At 57.9% G+C, this 13,797-nt stretch overlaps 1 protein-coding gene across 1 annotated transcript; it reads left to right on the top strand.

Moving 5' to 3' along the window:
* Nucleotides 1-3,194: 3,194 nt before the first annotated feature.
* Nucleotides 3,195-13,326, top strand: OSR1 (odd-skipped related transcription factor 1). The gene is given in 4 exon segments (XM_055400594.2): nt 3,195-3,491; nt 7,954-8,654; nt 9,360-9,471; nt 9,473-13,326. Coding segments are annotated over 3 exon segments (981 nt in total). The 5' UTR covers nt 3,195-3,491; nt 7,954-7,986; the 3' UTR covers nt 9,674-13,326.
* The last annotated feature ends 471 nt before the right edge of the window (nt 13,327-13,797 follow it).

The following is a 13,797-nucleotide window of genomic DNA, read 5'->3' as shown; positions in this document are numbered from 1 at the left end:
GCACTTTCCTTCCTAGTGAGCAGGAGTCGGGAGAGGGTCTGGGGTTGGGGGGGTTCTGGCAGAGGCTGTCACCACCCCCTTTACGCCCAGGATTGGCGCGGCGAGGGCTCACTTCGGAACGCTGCGCAGGGCGGTCCACGACCCGGTGTCACATGCCGGCTTGGGTATCGCTCCCTGCTGGACCCCATCGGCACTGGCAGAGAGAAATCCGGAGCTGAGCTAGAGGCCCGGTTTTTACTGTGGGGCCATTTCCCCAAGGCTTGCTCCGTCCCAGACTCGGGTGCCCGCGGTTGCGCGGGGCTAGCGGTGGGTGGGCGAACCAGAAACAATCAGTGGCGGCGGCGGAATTTGAACCTGGTCTGGTCCCTGGCTGGAGCCCGCGGGCTCTAAGCGTGTAGACGCTGCAGCCACGGCGGGGCACCCTGCGCGGGACGTCCCGGAATGGCTTGGGCGTCTAGAGACGATTTTCTCCACCTTCACTGGGCTCCGGGTGGCCATAGAGTGGTTGGGTCCCGCCCGAATACCGAGGACGTTGACCACACTGCAACCGTGATGTCCTTGTGAGTTTTAAACTAATCTGTCTTAGTTGAAAAGCAACCTACCTGGTAGCCCTGTTCGTCTCAACCTACCTACGCTGCAGTCCAGACACCGTGAGTGAGGGTAACTAGACTCAGCTTATTCTGATCAATTTCTCATAATAGGCGGGGGAGGAGAACCCCCTTTGTTCCCATGGCACAGAGAAGTGAGGGGTTCTTAACTTCCAGGGTTTCTTCCTTCCATCCAGAGGGAACTAGAATTTGGTTGGTCTCCACTGGGGACTGAAGCCAGGGTTTGTGGGGGTCATCCCCTTGGGAGCTTGGATTGAGATGGGGGAGTCTCCAGCAACTATCAAATCTTTAATTTCGTTATTCTAGCTTTCTGGGGCTGTTAACACACAGTCCAAGACCTAGAAAGAATGTCGTTGAAGCCAGGTGTCTGAAACAGAGGCAAAGCTGGGCAATGCCAATGTCCTGCATCTCTCTCGTGTTGTCCTACCTTGCAGATCAGCTCCAGAGGAGGCAGCTTGAGAGGCAAAGCCTGAGATGCTCAGCTAAGAGAGACAGCTCTAGTCTTTCAGCCCCATCTTGCTTCATACCAGCTATTAGTTACAGGATTTGACCTGAGTGGGGATCAGTTTTCCAGATAACCTGGCAAAACCAGCATTAAACAACCGGGTTGCATGGCCCTTTCTTTAGGATCCCTAAAATCTTTCTCCAAGAACTCTTTAGGGATTCTACTACCTGGAGATCTCCAGAAGTCTTTGAGCTACGTTGGCCAGGGACCCTGGTTCAGAAGAAAGAGGCAAGTGGAAAGATGGAGTCAGTACAGTTGCACTGGGTGGAGTTCTGAGCAAGAGATGGGGTTTGTACATGCCAGGAGGCTCCTTCCATCCTACCCAAACATCTTCCTCGGAGACATTTTCTAAGTGGAATGGACAGCCAGATGCCTCATTGTGGAGGCCTCTTTGGATTCTTTCACTGCTGGTAAATAGAAGGTACTAAGCTTTGTCTCCTAGGACACCCTGAGACTAGGGCACATAGTTTCCCTGGCCCAAGGTGGAAGCTGGTACAATCCAGGAATGCCCTGCTTGGACTTTCCCTCCAGGCCTTCCTTTACTCCTTGAACTTGCTGCCTTGGAATCTCAGGGAAGGGAGTGATCTCAGCTCCCTCTGTTCCCAAGGGGCCTCCCAAGGGCCAGAATGTCACCCCACGCTAGGATTTTTCCAGTTGAACAGGCAAACTTACATGGGTTCCTTACTCTAACACTAACCTGCAGGGAGTAAGTACAGTCTCCCTTGTGGCAAAGACTGCACCCATTTGCCCTCCTCCCTGCCCAGGTCAAAGCTACCTAGGGGCTGGAGGCCAGGCTCTTTCTAAAGGACTGAGGGTAAGACTAGGGTCTCCTCCAACTATTCCTTTTGGGGGGCATTCCCATTACCATTTTCCTAGGTCAGGAAACCAAGACTCCTTTAAAAAGAAAGCCAACGCAGACTTGCAGACCGAAGTTGGAAAGGTCTCCAGAGACACAGTGCCAGTATGCAAGAGACCCACAGAGGCCAGGGTCCAGTCTCCAGGGCTAGGGGAGGGAGGTCATTAAGCAGCAGCCTTGGGGGCAAACCCCAGGAGAATAGAGGTGCGAATCTGGATCCACCCAAGCCTGGAGACCAGCCCATCCTCCTGAAACCAGGGCGGGCTGTTCCAGAGAGGTGGCAGGGAATGAACTGGGCTGGGGTCAGCTGGAGGTCAGCTCTTGGAGCCAGGCAGTCAAGGGGTTACTGGTACGCTCCCTAAAGCATAAGCAGTGAAGACAGAATTTCTGGCAGCCAGAACCCTGACCCTCGCTCTCATCCCAAACTCCACTTGAATCAGCTTCTTAGACTCAAAGGCCCTAGAGCTGAAGAACTTTGCAGCTTGCATCGCGGCCCTGTGGCACTTAACTCTCCAAACTCATCCATCCTTCTAAAACAAAAGAATACAGGATTTTAGAGGGCATGAATCTCAGAAGATTTTTGGGTCCTAGGAAAATAACTATCTTGACTTCTTGCCCCATCCTTCGCCTCTGATCTTTCTAGCGAACTCGTTAACCTAGGGTTTGGGCCAGTCACAGGCATTGGAGTCTGGGTGACCGCCCTGGCGCTGAACATTCTCGAAGTCCTGAAGCTGTTCGGTTCCAGAGGTATTTTGGGACAAGACAGGCTATTCGGCGGGGCCGAGGTGTGTCGGGGCCCAAACTAAGGCGCCAGGATCCCGACGCACCGCCCCCCCACCATCCCCCGCCTACCCCGACCTTGCAAGGGCTGTGTCCTAGGCGCACAGGAAGGGGACCGAGAAGTTTCAGCCCAGTTTCATATGGAAGAGGCTGTTTTATTCGAGCTCGCCTGCCGGAACTTCGTGGGCCTAACACGCAGAAAGGGTCGCACAGGTCTGAAGAACTGGGGACGCAGGTCCCGGGAGGTCGGAGCCAGGCGAGCGCCGCAGTCCCAGTCGGCTGCCCGGGTCAGCAAAACTTTGTGTCTCAGTGCGCAGGCGCAGGGCAGGATGGTAGCGGGGAGGGGGGCAGGGGAGGGAGGGGAGGAATCCTGAGGCTAGGGGACTGGGGAGGAGGGAGGGAGGAAGGAGGGAGGTGGTGGATTAAAATAAGTAGGCGGCTCGGTGCTAAGGGGTAAGTGAGTCGGAGCTCGGTCTCTCCCCAGCGCTTTCTCAGCCGCTCCGGGTCCAGACCCAACCAAGGAACCGCGAGAGAAGTTCACCACCCCCTGGGCGGACAGGACTCCAGAGCCGCTGAGCGCTCCCGCGTGCCGGGCGCTCGGAGTCCCCGCGGCCGCCGGAGAGGGGCCGGGACTCTTGAGCTCCGCGGGTGCCTGTGGAAATCCAGCGCCTCTGGCTAACCGGGTCCCCCCGCAGCGGGAGCCCCAGGGACGCGCTCAACTCCGGGACCGCCGCGGAATAAGGTAACTGCAGCCCTGGGCGCCCGGGCTTGGCGAGGAGAATGCGGGCAGAATCCCCGGGTCCCCTTGTCACCGCTCGTCGGGTGTCTCTCCAAGTCCCGGAAAGAAGCTCCTCTTACCAGATGAAGGCTGCTGGACCTCTGTGAAAGTGAGAGCAGCTGCAGTCCTGGGTGTTTGGGGGTGCTGGCTCAGGAATTTCTCGTGCGGGGGTCCTCGGCCTCTGACCCGGGGGGGAATAAGGGGGCGGGTCCCCGCTACTACCCCCAGCGCCGCCCGGCTTCGCGGAATCCCGGGCGAGGTGCCCGCGGACTTCGGAAGTAAGCTTGTGGCCCCAAACCGAAGCAACTTGTGCGGGCACAAACTTTCCCAAGACGCGCGCCTAGCTCAATCTGACCTACTTTAGCTGACGAAGGAGGAAAAGAGAGTGGCCGGATGGCCACGGCCGCCGGCGCCAAGGACAGGTGCATGCCCCCGCCGGGTCTCGCTTTCCTGAGCTGGTCTTTTTGCAGAGTTGGGATCAGGTACGCGGCCGGCTCGACCCGGGAGTGCCGGCCCGCGTGCCTGACCCCGCCTCGTTTGCCCTCCGACTTCGGGGTGTTCTCTATTCGGTGATTGCTCTTGTGGTCGAGGCCTGGAGAGCAACCCGCGCCTGACCCGGTGAAGGGGAGCATGTAGGGGGCGCGAACACTACTCTCCAATCAAGAGACCCCGCAAGCCGCGGTAGCGGAAACACTGCAGCTGCGGATGTTCTCAGTTTCAGGCTTGAAAGGGCAAGATTCGTTTGCTCCCGGGACTGTCTCCCTTCAGGGGAAAAGGTGGGAGCCGGAGGAGAGAGGGAAAGAGGTGACGGGCTGCCTGCTGAACTCATTTCTCCCAGGAGATTTCTCTCGTAAGAGGAATGAAAACCCACAGCCAGTCCTTTTTCAGCAGCTGGGCCAGTCGCGGGGTAGGTTCTTGGAGTATAGAGGAGCTGCGACGGTTTCTTTGTTGCCACAATTTGGTAAATTTCAGCCGGGCTAAGAGCTGCGCGCTGGCTCTTGGGAACAGAAACCACGTGCAAGGCTAGTTAATCTCCCAGGTTCATGGCCTCCTAGAGAAGAGAGAGGCCGGCAAGGACGCGGGGTGGGGGAGGCGGGAGGAACGGATGGAGGGCGACCAGTGAGTAAATGTTCTATATGAGGTTCCTCAAAGGAATTGCGATTTTTAGTAAGACTGGGGATCAGATCACTAAGGACGCAGCCGGGTATTTAGATGCAGGGGGATGGCCGCCTAGCTGAAGGGTTCATTCGATCTCGTTCGTTGGGGGAATTAAACAGAAGTGTCCGGCGCCGGTCAGTCCTCTCGCCAGGAGTCCGGACGCTTGTCAGCACGCGTGTTGGGGATTCGGTGTCAAGGATGATTTTTCTGGGGCTGATGCTGGGCTCCTCCAGGCGCTCGCTCGTGGAGCTCGCTCCGTCCTCATTAATGCAAGCAGTTAACTCGCTCACGCTCAATTAGCCCCGAATAAACCACTTTAATAGACTCTTGCACACTTCATTAATGCCCGGCATAGGGCTGGCGGCAGAACCGGGATTGGCGCTCTACCGCACGAGAGAAACTGTGTCTGAACCGCGCGGGGACACGGGCTGGGAAGCGCTAATGGCGTTTGATGCGCGTAGTCGGCACCCTTACCCGCGCCTCCCAGGTCCCGGGGTCCTAGCTCCTTGCAGAGCGGATGCCTGGCCTGGAGCCCGGGGAGAGGGGTTTCCTCTCTTGTTTAAGGATCGAAAGCAGTTCACATTGGGGGTCCGGGGTCAGGGCCAGGAGAGCCACTGGGGCTGGGGGTTTGCTCATCTTCTCCCGCAGCAGAGGCAGAGTGAGACTTATGTTTTCCTCTTAGCGGACCGCCTGAAACCGGATCGTGAATTCGGCCCATTCTTGGTACTTTACTAGTGTAGAGAACCACGTTTCGAACGAATTTCGTCCCGGAGAAAACCGTTGACCAGAGCCTGGGGAGCCCTGCCCTGGGAATGCGGCAAAAAATAAACTGGCTGCGCCGCTGAGAAAAAGAAATTGAGTGTTGGGGGAAACAAGATCGGGCAGATAGCCCGGAAAGGTTGGCTCCCGGGAGCAGTTTCGGCGTAGGCGCCCCCTCCCCTCGCCGAGCCCAAGGTCTAGGCTCCTGGGGGTGGTCAAGGAAAGGCTGGGTTAGTACGCACGGGGCCGGTGGGATTCCCTCACCCCACCCGGAGCGGGCCCGGGCCCGGGTGCAACCCAGCGCCCGGCCGCCATCGCCCAGGGATAGACCGAGCGCCGAGAGGGGCAAGTGAGGCCCCGGCGGCGCCCGGCGAGCCCCGGGGGGAGCCAGAGATAAGGATCTGATTTCCAGCGCCTGGACGGGAAGGAGAGGTGACAGCAAATCAAAGAGCGCTCACCTCGCCTAAGTCTGGGCAGACCTTTGAAGTCGGCGAGTCATCTCTTTCTCCCCCTCCCCCTTCCCAACCCAAACAGACTCCAGCTTTCTCTCTGGCCCGATTCGTTCTTCTCCGCCGCGTCTCAGCGCCTTAGGAGGGTCTCGGGTTGTCCCAGGCGCGACAGCGTAAGCGACGCAGCGGAGAAGCCCGCTGCCCAGGCCACGGCTCCGCCGCCGCCGGGGTCCGCGTTCCCCCCGCATTCCAGTTTGTGCCTCGCAGAGACCCTGGCGGAATTAATTGCTGCGGTCCGACAGGGGTTTCATTGGATTGCCGATTTAACCTGCGCAAGCCGGTGTCTGCCGGCTCTGGGTGTTCAGCACCCTCTCCACCTTCTGCAGAGCCTCTTTGCCTATGGGCTACCGCACTGGATGCGTGACCTTACTGCCAGCCTCCAAGGAGAAGGCTTTGGAGGTCCAGATTGTCGTGCCTTCTCCAGGGAACATCCTGGGCACTGCCCTCGCGTTAACAGCTTCCCTAGAGCGAAAAGCAGCCCGAGCCTTAAGGACCTGGGTTTGGGGAAGTCAAGCTTCTGAAACCGCCTGGGTGGTGTCGGGGTCTGTCGTGAAGGAGGGAACAGAACAGGGGCCTGCCCGTCCCAGGGTTGGGGACTAGGTGGAGGAGAGATCTGAGGAAGAGGAGAGGGGGAATCAGGAGTAAAGGGAGAAGTGGAAGGCAGGGGGTTGAGACAGGTGAAGAAGTGCCTGCATCCTGAGCATCCTGCTCCCCCGGTGACTTCTTTAGATGGAGTTCAGCACTTGAGCCTCCCAAGGCCCTCTGTGTAATTTTGGCTTTCTTTCTCCCTGTTTTTGCCTCCACTGGACAGACCCGAGTTAGGAGTGTCTGGGAGGCACAGACATAATAATTCTTTCTGCAGACTCTAAACCTGTCCATGGAGGCTAGGGACCCTGACCAACGGTCAAGGAGGCCAGGAGACACCAGACTGCTTGTCACATCAGCAGGGCTCCCCTCTGGCTTGGCTCAGGCTCCCCGGCCTTGCATTTGGAGGGTGCATAGTCCACAATAGCTGAGGCCCAGCCTCCAAGCTCCTGCTCATAGGGAAACCCACCTGCTCAGGGAGGGGGTGTTCAGCACACACACAAACATACTGAGAGCCCGAAGACCCTGTCCCCCTTTCTTACGGGGTAGGGAGGGCGTGGAAACAAATGCATGCATGTGGCTGAGGGAGTAAATAAATATGGGTGTCATCGTCCTTGCTGAAACAAAGGTGATCCCCAAAGACAGTGGAAAAGAGTCAGTCTTCAAGCAGCTGCAGAGAGGGTGGCATCAGAGGGGCTGGGTAACAGTGAGACAGAAAAGCAAATTTGAGGTCAAAGTTGTGAGTTGTAAGGAGTAAGAGGACATGGTTTCTAGAAGCCAAATTGACTGTCAGCTAATAGAGCTTAATGCTCCGCAGCTGAGATGTACCGATTTGTGTGCTTTTGTATGTATGCTGTGGGCCTGTGGGGCTCTCTGTGGGTGCCCTGTGTGTGTGTGTGTTCAGTTCCTACATTTTGTTTAGTAGTAGCACAATACGGATGGTTCCAGTTTATCTTTGCACCTTGTTGTCAACTCTGTTCAGAATGTGTGAACCTGGGTTTATCTGTCAGTGTGCACTTCTGTATTTATCTGAACCAATATGTAAGTGCACTTCCAAGTGTGTTATCTTTGCAGGAGAGTGTAATTCTATATTGACTCGGGCTTGCCTGGATGTACATTCCCTCTGCTTCTGCCTCTCTCAGTGTCAGGTACGCTGTAGACTCTCATTTTAAGTTGGCCGCATTGCCCAGCATTTAGTTTGGTTTCTGTATCAAGTTTGTGTCTCTGCCGGAGGCCGTTTGGAAGGAGTCCTTGGATTATTGAAGGTTCCTGTCTTCTTGAGGCCAGTGAGATCCCTGAGTGGGGTCCTAGGCACTCAGCTCAGTCTCTGGGGACAGAACGGGTGTGGCCAGGCTGGCACTCAGAAGGAGGGCCTGAACTTGTCTGTCTCCCTCTCCCCTCTTCTTTTCCTGCAGCAGTAAGACTGAGGACAGACTGCCGCTACGGCCATGGGCAGCAAAACCTTGCCAGCACCGGTGCCCATCCACCCGTCCCTGCAGCTCACCAACTACTCCTTTCTTCAGGCAGTGAACGGCCTGCCCACGGTGCCCTCGGACCACCTGCCCAACCTGTACGGTTTCAGCGCACTGCACGCGGTGCACCTGCATCAGTGGACGCTGGGCTACCCCGCCATGCACTTGCCGCGGTCCTCTTTCTCCAAAGTGCCCGGAGCCGTGTCCAGCCTGGTGGACGCGCGCTTCCAGCTGCCCGCCTTCCCCTGGTTCCCTCATGTCATCCAGCCCAAGCCCGAGATCACCGCTGGAGGCAGCGGCCCCGCAGCGCTCAAGACCAAGCCGCGCTTTGATTTTGCCAACCTGGCCTTGGCCGCCACGCAAGAAGATCCATCCAAGCTTGGCCGGGGGGAGGGCCCTGGGTCCCCCGCCGGTGGGCTGGGCGCTCTCCTGGATGTGACCAAGCTGTCCCCTGAAAAGAAGCCCACGAGGGGACGTCTGCCTTCCAAAACCAAGAAGGAGTTCGTCTGCAAATTCTGCGGCCGCCACTTCACTAAATCCTACAACCTCCTTATCCACGAGAGGACGCACACGGACGAGAGGCCCTACACGTGCGACATCTGCCACAAAGCCTTCCGGAGGCAAGACCACCTACGAGACCACAGGTGCAGTACTACGGAGGAGGGATGCAGAAGAAAGCTATCAGTCTGCTTCTGATGCCAGGGTTCATTAGGCCGCTCCCCCTGCCCTCAGGTTCCAAGCTTCCTGATTTTCTGGGCTTCCCCCTAAATCAGGAAGGAAACCAACCAAGCTCAGGGCTGGGTTTCTGGAGCATGGGTGGAGAGAATATGGCAGGAAGAGGTCCCGAGCTCCAGACAGGCATGCACGGCTTCCTCCATCTACAACGCTTGCAAGAGAAGTTTCTGAGATGAAGTGTGACATACCATACATGTGATTGTTAAGTACTTGAAATGGGCAACTAGTGTAATCGAGAAACTAACTTAATTTTAATAACCACACGTGGCAGGTGGCTACCATCTTGGACAGATCAGTGCTAGCCAACTGTCCCACCTCACTCACCTTCCGTGTTGACTCAGGCCTTATAAGGAGGCCGTGCAGGCCCCTGGTCAGGCAGGCAGGGATCCACCTAGCTGGACATGGGCACAGCTAAGACATGAGGTATCTCCCTCATCTCCCCATCCCCTCCCCACACTCAGCATGTGCCTGCCCGCTCCATGCTAGGTACCCCACGTCCTTCTTTCTTTTGAGGTTCAACCTCCTCATTTTCCTGGGAAGGGATTTTGGATAACTATTTATAACATTGCATCTTTTTTGCAAGGCTTAATTATCGGTTTGCTTTTTGCCTTCAGATATATTCACTCCAAAGAGAAGCCTTTCAAGTGTCAAGAGTGTGGGAAAGGATTCTGCCAGTCCAGGACTCTCGCTGTCCACAAGACGCTACACTCACAGGTGAAGGAGCTCAAAACCTCCAAGATCAAATGCTAAACAGAGCCTCCGAGTCAACAGGACCCTGGGTCACGCTGCCCCCTCCTCCAGAGGGAACAGAAGCCCAAGGCGACTCTGGCGGGCAGCAAGAGGGGCTCCGGGGACCTTCCTCCATCCCAAACGCGTCCCCCGGGCCCCGGGCGCACGCGGAACTTCACAGCCGCGCCCCGGGCCATGACCCCGGCCGCCCGGGCGGCTCCCCCAGGACGCGGCTAAACTCTTGGCCAAAAGGCGGTACTCGTGTGGCGGAAGGGAAACTGAATTAAAAAGAGAACGAAAGATTCGCGGAGCCGCAGCGGCGCCTCTCCCAGAAGTATTACTTTTTCTATTGTTATTTTATACGTTTTCTTTATTATTTTTTTTTCTTTGACCATATAAGCTTGTAACTCTGACTGCGGAGAGAGAGGGGAGAGGAGATTTGTGCTCTCGCAGCTTCCCACCCCTCCTTCCGCCCCATCCCCACCCCCGGGAGCCTGCAAAAGTGTAATCCCAGTATCTGCTTCAGCCTCCGGCCCAGGGAGCGCGAGGAGCGCCCCTCCCGGCTCCTGCCGCGCTGCGGGCGGTGGGCTCCCGGACCCGGACGGTGGGGCTGGGGGCCTCGGGCCCAGCGGCTAAAGGGGGCCCGGCCTCCGGCTTCCCTGCTCCGCTGCTTCTTCGCCGCGAGGAGCTGAAGGCTAGCAGCAGGGCGGTGTATTGCGATTGGCACTTTATGCTGACCATCGGTAACGGACATTTATCACTGGAGTTTTTAAAAATATTAAATAAACGGTTATTTTACAGGCATTGCAGGGTGGGTAATTTCCCTTTCCCAAATTCCTGCGTTTTCTCCCCAAACGCAGCAAACTGGGCGGCTCCTTTTCTTGAGAGGAGCCGGGGTTTCGCTCCCCACGCCGACCTGTCCCAATTCAGCAACCTTCCCCTGATTGGGAAGGCTTGGGATGCGTGGACACACCCTCCTCTCTCCCGATGGTGGTCAACCTCGGATAACTTAATTTACTTTTCTCCTCCACTTTGGTCCTGGGGCCTCAGTGTCGTCAGCCCACTCCGCATTTCCAAAGGGCTCCAAAGACGCCGAGTCTGCGGCCAAAACTTCGAATGTTTCTTACAACATCTCCAGGAGCCGGGTCGCTTCGAATTCAACTGAGGCAAAAGAAAGTCACCCCCGCCCTCCAGCCCCGAAACAAAAGCCTCCTTCCGGGGCCTCCTGCTGCTGCCTTGGGGAGGGAAGGAAGCGCCCTCCCCTCACGGTCCACCTCAAACTGGTACCCTCCCGGGGGCCCAATAGCTGCTGCAAATAAGCCATCACCGCTGCCTCTCCTAAGTCCCCAAGCCTGCGTCCCTCCCTCCGTTAGGATCCCCCAGACACGATTTTCCGGCTGGGGCTTGTCCCCAGCCTGGATCCCGGCTCCGTGCCCGCAAAGATTTCCCTGCAGTTTTAAAGCCTTGTCAGGAATGGCGGGGGCGGGCGCCCTGGGAGGCCCAGAGAGTCGAGGAGGAGAAATCCGAGTCCGCCCTCCACAAGTGGAACGTTCCCTGGGGCGCCTAGTTTTCTCACAATTAGAGGCCAGGCCGCCGGGGGGCTCTCCAGCTTGGGGCGGGGTGGGGCTCCCCAGCTCCTGCAGCCCGGCGGCGCCCTCAGCCCTTCCCCAGCCGGCTGGAGCGCAGGCTCTCGGGCTCCCGCGCCTGGCGCTCAACGGCCGCAGGCACAGCTGGGCGGAGCTTCCCGGCAACTGGGGTTCCCTCCACCCCCAATCCCAGCCTCAGGCCGGGCCTTTCAGTCTGAGAAAGTGGGCCCGGGTCTCCAGGAGTTAAAATGTTCTCTAGCCTTTCACTGTACCATCCCCATCTCCGCTGGGAACGCCCCCCAACCCCTCTTCCGCCCTCGGCCGGCTGGATCTTCGCGATTCGACAACCCAACTTATCGCTGCGGCCTTGGCCGGGACCGCGCGGACCAACCCATCGGTCGGCATTCGGAGCCACGCTGCCCCCTGCTGGACAGGCCTGGAGGGGCGGCCCAGGAATGGGGGCACTTCGCTCCGTCCTGCTCGAAGCCCTGAGGAACCCTCCACCGCAGGCTCAAAACCTTCTTGACGCGCGTCCCAGAGCCCCATGGAAACGAGCGGGACAGAACGCTGCGGGTTCTGGACCGGCCTATGAGATCTCCGCTAGTAGAGCAAGATCCCAGGACCAAAATCCCTCGGGTCCAAAAGGACTCGCAAAAGGAAAGGATGGAACCCATATCCCAGAAAACCGTGACCTCTGGGCATCTGGAGCGAGGGCTAGTCAGTGGGTTTGGGGCTTCGACGGCTGGCTCGGGCCCAGGCAGCGCAGGCTGTGGTATGGGTGGTGCCTGGCCTCAGCTAGTTTAAGGGCCCAGGGCAGAAGCCTTGTCCCTTCCTTACCAGACCTTTGAAGTGGTTGTTCCAAGGTGAGGACAGTACATGGGCGTGGACACACACGCACCACCCAGAACTTTGAGGACCTCTGAGGACCTGAGAGGGCCTCATTCAGTCCCTTTAGTCTCTTGGGGTGGGGGGATTCCATCTATGGAGGAGGGAATGGCAACCCACTTTAGTATTCTTGCCTGGAGAGTCCCATGGACAGAGGAGCCTGGTGGGCTACAGTCCATGTGGTCGCTAAGAGTCTGACATGACTGAGCTACTAACATTCACTCACTCATCTTTCTCAAGGATTGAGTACTGCTGCTGCCCACCTGTCCCTCACATTGCACCACTTCCAACCTCCCCAGGATACATAAAACCTCTGCAGGAACTCAAGGACTTCGCAAAGACTTGAAGGTGGGGGGTGGGGGGTTGCCAGGGAAGATTTTTGTTTCTGGCCCATCCAGCTTTGGTACCGTGAATCCCTGCTCCTGCCCTCCATCCCTAGGCCCTGGCCATGGAGAAACAGTCAGTATGAAGTGTGCATCCTTGGCAAAAAAGAATTCCTAAGCGCAGAGTTTTGGGGGATGAGGTGGGAGGGGGGCAGAGTGCTGCCCAGAGACCTCCAACCTGTTCCTAATGCCTCTATCATCCTGGTGGAACCGAAGCCACTTCTCAGTGCAGCTCACTTGCAGTCTGTCCTCATGGCAGGGGTTTCATAGATCGATCAGTAACAGCAACTGCAAAGGGAAGGGCAAGCCTGGTCCCGGGGCCACCAGATCCCACACAGGCTACAATTTCCTGACCATACTCTGTAGGTCCTATGAAAGGCAACCAGACGGTTAGAAATGCTGGGTGGGTTTTATTACCTGTCCACTCTGCTGGTGGCTAATTTTTTTTCCTGCCACAGCTCTGGAAGATTCCACCCCGCCCCCACTCTCCCCCCCCCACCTCCATTTTCAGACATGAAGTAAGCTTCCTTTGGCCTCAAGTACCTAGCGTGGCTTGGGCCGGTAGAGTTCGGCTGGAACCCTTCCCAAAGCCGCTAGGCCTGCAGGTCCTCTTTAGCTCAGGAGTGGCGAAACTACCCGGCTGGACTTCTCTGCTGGGCGGAGAGAGGCACAAGAGACCCTTGGTGCAGCCTGGAACACCGCTAGCGCTGTTCTGGGAAGAGAATCAGGAGCGCCCTGGGGAAAAGAACAGCCCTTAGGGGGTTTCTTCATAGAGGACGGGTTCAGGTTCCACCTCCGCTTTTCGGAATGTAGCTAAGGGGTTTGGGGCGCACGAAGGGCCTTTTACCCGCTGACCTCCTTGTCTCCGGATTCAGGGCTAGCATAGGGCCCTGAGGGGACGGAGAAAGGCAGTGGGATGGTGCAGGGCTCCTTGATGGCACCTCATCGCCGAGAACATGGGACCTGTGATATCATCCCCACCCCGTCCCCTGGAGCCTCGGCATCCTGAGAACCGGCTCAGAGGCGTCCCACCCCACCTCCCAGAGCAAGATGACGCTGTGACGCCGGGGCATCCTCCCGCTGCCACAGTGATGTCACACAGGCCTCCGGCAGGAGCGCAAGGGCTCCGCGACTCCTGCAGCGGTATCTCATTTACGTCCTTCCATGGCGTCACAGAGGGGCCACGCCTGGAGCAGTGACACTATGCTTCCACACTTCCCGGTCCCGCCCCTCAAATCCTGCCCGTAAAGGCGCAAGAATGGGTTGGTTCCCCGGCGACAGACTCTGCAGACTCGAAGGGTGCGCAGCTGCCCTGAGTGAAGGAGGATGCCCGGCAGCTTCTGCCTTTGAGATCCGGGTGGTTTAGAGCAGTCGCCCGGCGACAGGGCTTCAGGGAGCCGACTGTCGCCCCGCCCACCTGGCCGGGTCCCGACCCACCCGCCTCCCCGCCCACTACGCAGGCCCGGCGC

The sequence above is a fragment of the Moschus berezovskii genome, chromosome 11, assembly GCF_049115385.1.
Source record: "Moschus berezovskii isolate FMDL1 chromosome 11, NW_MosBer_1.0, whole genome shotgun sequence".
Taxonomy (NCBI): Eukaryota; Metazoa; Chordata; class Mammalia; order Artiodactyla; family Moschidae; genus Moschus; species Moschus berezovskii.
Note: the sequence above shows the minus strand (reverse complement) of the source record. Positions and strands in the feature narration are given on the sequence as shown.